Below are 4,431 nucleotides of genomic sequence, written 5' to 3'. Positions count from 1 at the left end.
ATAACCTTACTTGGTTAAATACATCACCGACTGGGGACGACTCCTTCGCCCACGACCCTAACGGTACTCAGCCGGCTAACGTAACACCCGGCGAGGTATATATATATATAAACATCAACTCACAGCCCGAGTAGATAATAACAACACCAAACGATCGCCTAATTATCGGGCTATAATATGGCTATTTTAAATGATTGGAACTAAGTAATTTGACAATTAGAGGTAGGCGTTAGGCGCCATCTCTTAATTAAATTAATAATTAAATAAATAAATTTAGAACATTCTGGAATAAAAGAACTGGCCCGGGGCGGGGCTTGAACCCGCAACCTCCGCTTGCCGTGCGGTGCGCTTGCCAATTACGCCTCGGAAAAAGAAGGTCTAATTCTTGGACCCATTAAAAACGAGTAAATTAACCTTTGTACTTATATAAACCAAATTCTATAAATTAATAGAATAAAAGGGCGAAATTATCTAATCTTAATGTTTATTCTTCTGTTTTGTCAAAGAGAACTTCGCCTACCTGTTTGTTAATTAAAAAATTAAAATGAAACATTTTTTATCGCCATTCTATAGTTGTTTGAATGGTTTAAAAAACTTCGTAATAGTGAGTCGCAGCACTTAAAAATGTGGTTAATGATGTCAAAAATATTAGTGATGTCTGTCATAACAGATGTCGTCATACACAATTTTAAATGTTTCTGCCGGTAAATATATACAACTCGATAATGGACTTTCGCTTATATCTATTAAATTTACAGGCTATCCATTCTTACATCTTATCTCGATTTTTTCAATATATTGCATAACAATATATTTATATATTTTTATTAATTATATAATTTTTTATCTGATAGAAATAATGTTTTATTATGTTTTCTTACGAAACTATTAAATCATACATTATTAGTAATTATACACTTACACAATAATGATGTATTATGTTGTTTTGCATTTTGTAAGTTATTCAACGATGCATTTATCACATTGCCTTGTTTAATACGTCAGGTTTCTTTGTTGTTTTTTACAGATACTTGGAATGGAATATTAAATAAACATTGCACGACTACAATGAATTTTTTTTAATAATACAGTAATAATAATCTTTATTTGTCGTAAAAGGATTTCGCCTGTTACAAGGGCGTTTTCTTCTGAAAAACGCGTATTAATTTAACATCTCATATATTCTCTTCTTATCAACACTGATATATTCTATTTTCTAATCTATATTTCACATTAATATTTTTACACAACTATCATTTAATAAATTGTTTAACATAGTTATATAACATATAAATCGTGTTAGTATTGGCTCTGTCAAAAGTCAAACATTTCCATCTCACAATTACAGTTAGCCAGCGGTCCCATCTGTTTTTTACAGATACTTGGAATACAATATTAAATAAACATTGCACGACTACAATGAATTTAAGTGCAGCCATTGTTCTTTCAGTTGTCGTTTGCATCATTTTATTATGGATAAGGTGAGTGACTTACTTTTCAATGTAATAAAATTATTTATAATATTAAGTTATAACAGCGCAACTGTATTATGGTAAATGGATACTGAAATCCTATTATCTCTAGAACGTTATATATGCTAGTACTTGTGTATCTTGCTATAGTTAAGACTTATCAACAGAGTTAACAGCATATTCTTTTATACAGACTAACAGAAAGTCTGTATAAAAGAATATGATTCATGTGTACTCAATGTACTATCAAGTTCAACCGGAATATAAGCACTTATTCTAATAAAATAGAATAGCGAAATAAAATTTGTTTACTTAACTGAACTGTGTCTTATGGTTAGAATAACAATTGATTAAAATAAAACTTAAATTTACCTTTTAATACACTGAATTCGAGTCACAAATTGGTTTTTTACATTTGTGACATAAAGTTTGCAATAGAGATTTAGTTTGTAATTCTTCGAATATGTAAAAAATTCTGTAGAGACAAAGATTTTATGATTGGTAAATGAGCATTTTATGTGCAAATTCGACATTAAAATGTTTATAGAACGTTTTCCTCTTAAATTTTATTTTAAAGACTAAAACAGCTGTCGTATAAAGCCAATTACGTCTTCGAAATACAGTCTACCCCTATAATGCGAATTCATATAATGCGCATTCATATATCGCGGCGAAATAATTGCGACTGTATTCGTATAAAGACGCTAAAAGAGACTCGTAAAATGCGGTAAAACATCATCGCCGACTCGTGTCGCGACAGAATTGGTCGTATCTGGACCAATAGTGAACGAGTAGCCGAACTACTACACACTTCGTAGAGTGTAGGGGAGTAAGTTGAGTTTACTATCGTCTATACAGTGTATAAATTAGGTACTGTATGTCTAATACAGTACAGTAATTTTATACATTTCTTGTGAAAAAACATTTCTTATTCAACGGCCATAAAAATTATTTCTGTTAATAATGTCTCTAAAGTTCAACGAATTTTTCGCAGAAAAATAACTTATCATAAAACGCGCCCGTTGTTTGGTGCGCTGCTCTGCGACGAAAACAAGCTTAAGCAATGGCGTCGTCGAACTGTGCACACTCAGTCAGTAATCCTACAATTTTTTGTTTATAGCATAGTTTATACGGATTATTCCCAAAAAATTATACGTGTTTTGGAAATGTTGAGACAAATTAGTGTAGAATCGATTCATTTTAGGGAAAAAAACCTTTCAAACAGCCGTAGTCTGTAAACTGCACTCGCGCCGGGCTGTGATTGGCTGATGTATTGAAGGATTCCTACAACGTGAAATTTTTATAAAGTGAAACGTATCTACTGCGTTATATGGGGTGGACTGTATTTAATATTTTAACAGGTTTTTCATAGTAATAAATAAGCATAAAAAGTTAAAATTCAGCTTATAGTAAACAGTAAACTATAATTTATACAGATGGAGAAAACAAAGGATGTCTTTGTTTCAACGTTACGGAATTCCAGGCCCAGAACCAAACTTTTTCTTTGGAAATTTAATTGAATTCAATAAAGAAGTAAGTATTTTCAGTTTGAAATGCACCTGCAATGAAGAATTTACAAAATGAAATACAATTTTCAACTATTTGTGCAGAGAGACAAATACATAGAAAAATGGCTACAACAGTACGGAAAAATATTTGGGTAATTAATGTATTAATGTATCTTTAAAACTTAATGCATATTTAATGAGTGTCACTTTATTTATAAAGTTATAATTGTAATTTAATATATATTATAAATTACATCTCATTCAATGTAACTTCTGCTTTTATTTAGGTGGAAAACCCTTTTTAGTATGCAGCGATGTCGAACTTTTGAAACTCATTCAAATAAAAGACTCTTACAATTTTTACAATAGAGATGTACGTATCTTGAAATAATTATTAGAACTTATATATTTAGTCTTAAAATTTTTTTATGTATTAATTTATTTTGTCGAAAGTTGCTGCTGCCTGATGGTGGAATTTCTCATGATTCTGTTAAACATATATTAGGAGTACACAGAGATGAAAAATATAAAAAGCTACGAAGTATTCTTAGTACTTGTTTCACTACAGGAAAAATTAAAATGGTATACTGATATTTCTTTATTTGAAAAATATCCCTCTTAAAATAGAATATGAATTTATATTTTAGACGACTACTCTAATCTCTTCACCGATAAAAGTCTTTCTAAGAAATGTCCAGAAGCAAGGAGATCAATCGTTTGATATTTCAACGTTGTGTAAAAAATTGGTGTTTGATATCGTCTGTACTTCAGTTTTTGGCGTAACCACAAATGTTCAGAATAATGAAACTAGTAAATTTGTTAAATCTGTTCATATCGCATTTTCAATTGATTCTACTGATTTTTTAGCTGCAATAACAAGTAATGTTTCAATTCATTAACATTTAATATATTATTATGAGCTAAAACTAAAGTAATAATGCATAATTTTGTTTAATTTTTATATAATTTAGTCTGTTTCCCGCAAATGGCGCCAATATATACGTTTCTTCGACATAAAATAGATAGTTTAAAGTACATGCTGAATCTACTTTCTGTGACATTAATTTATGAAACCTGTCAAAAAATTGTCACCGTCAGAAATAATTTAGATGTGAGTTTATTGTTACTATATCAATATGAATGAAATGCGATATTTCATTGTTTATTTCTATTATCTTTAATTTTAGACTGTTCCACATGATATGCTGCAGTCACTCATAGATGCAGAAGATGAGTCCATTGTAGAAATGAAAAAACTTCCAGACAATTTTGTTGTTGCAAATGCGATGATGTTTGTGGTTTTAGCGTAATAATCTTCATAAAATTGTTTATGTTCTGTAGAAAACACAAAAAATAATTGGTTTAATATAGAATTTCTAATAACTTTCTCAGAAATGACACAAGTGTTACAATGGGCTGGTGTATTAAACATCTTGCTGGTAATCAGTGTT

The 4,431-nt window shown here is 30.1% G+C and overlaps 1 protein-coding gene across 1 annotated transcript; it reads left to right on the top strand.

Moving 5' to 3' along the window:
- Nucleotides 1–3,277: 3,277 nt before the first annotated feature.
- On the top strand, nt 3,278–4,431 carry LOC111636737. Its single transcript, XM_023382056.1, has 5 exons — nt 3,278–3,353; nt 3,434–3,562; nt 3,628–3,859; nt 3,952–4,091; nt 4,168–4,431. The coding sequence occupies exons 2-5, from the start codon at nt 3,560–3,562 to the stop codon at nt 4,288–4,290; spliced, it is 498 nt and encodes a 165-aa protein (XP_023237824.1). The 5' UTR covers nt 3,278–3,353; nt 3,434–3,559; the 3' UTR covers nt 4,291–4,431.

This window comes from Centruroides sculpturatus, unplaced genomic scaffold (assembly GCF_000671375.1).
Source record: "Centruroides sculpturatus isolate CEXI.00-Female unplaced genomic scaffold, Cexi_2.0 scaffold874, whole genome shotgun sequence".
NCBI lineage: Eukaryota > Metazoa > Arthropoda > Arachnida > Scorpiones > Buthidae > Centruroides > Centruroides sculpturatus.
Note: the sequence above shows the minus strand (reverse complement) of the source record. Positions and strands in the feature narration are given on the sequence as shown.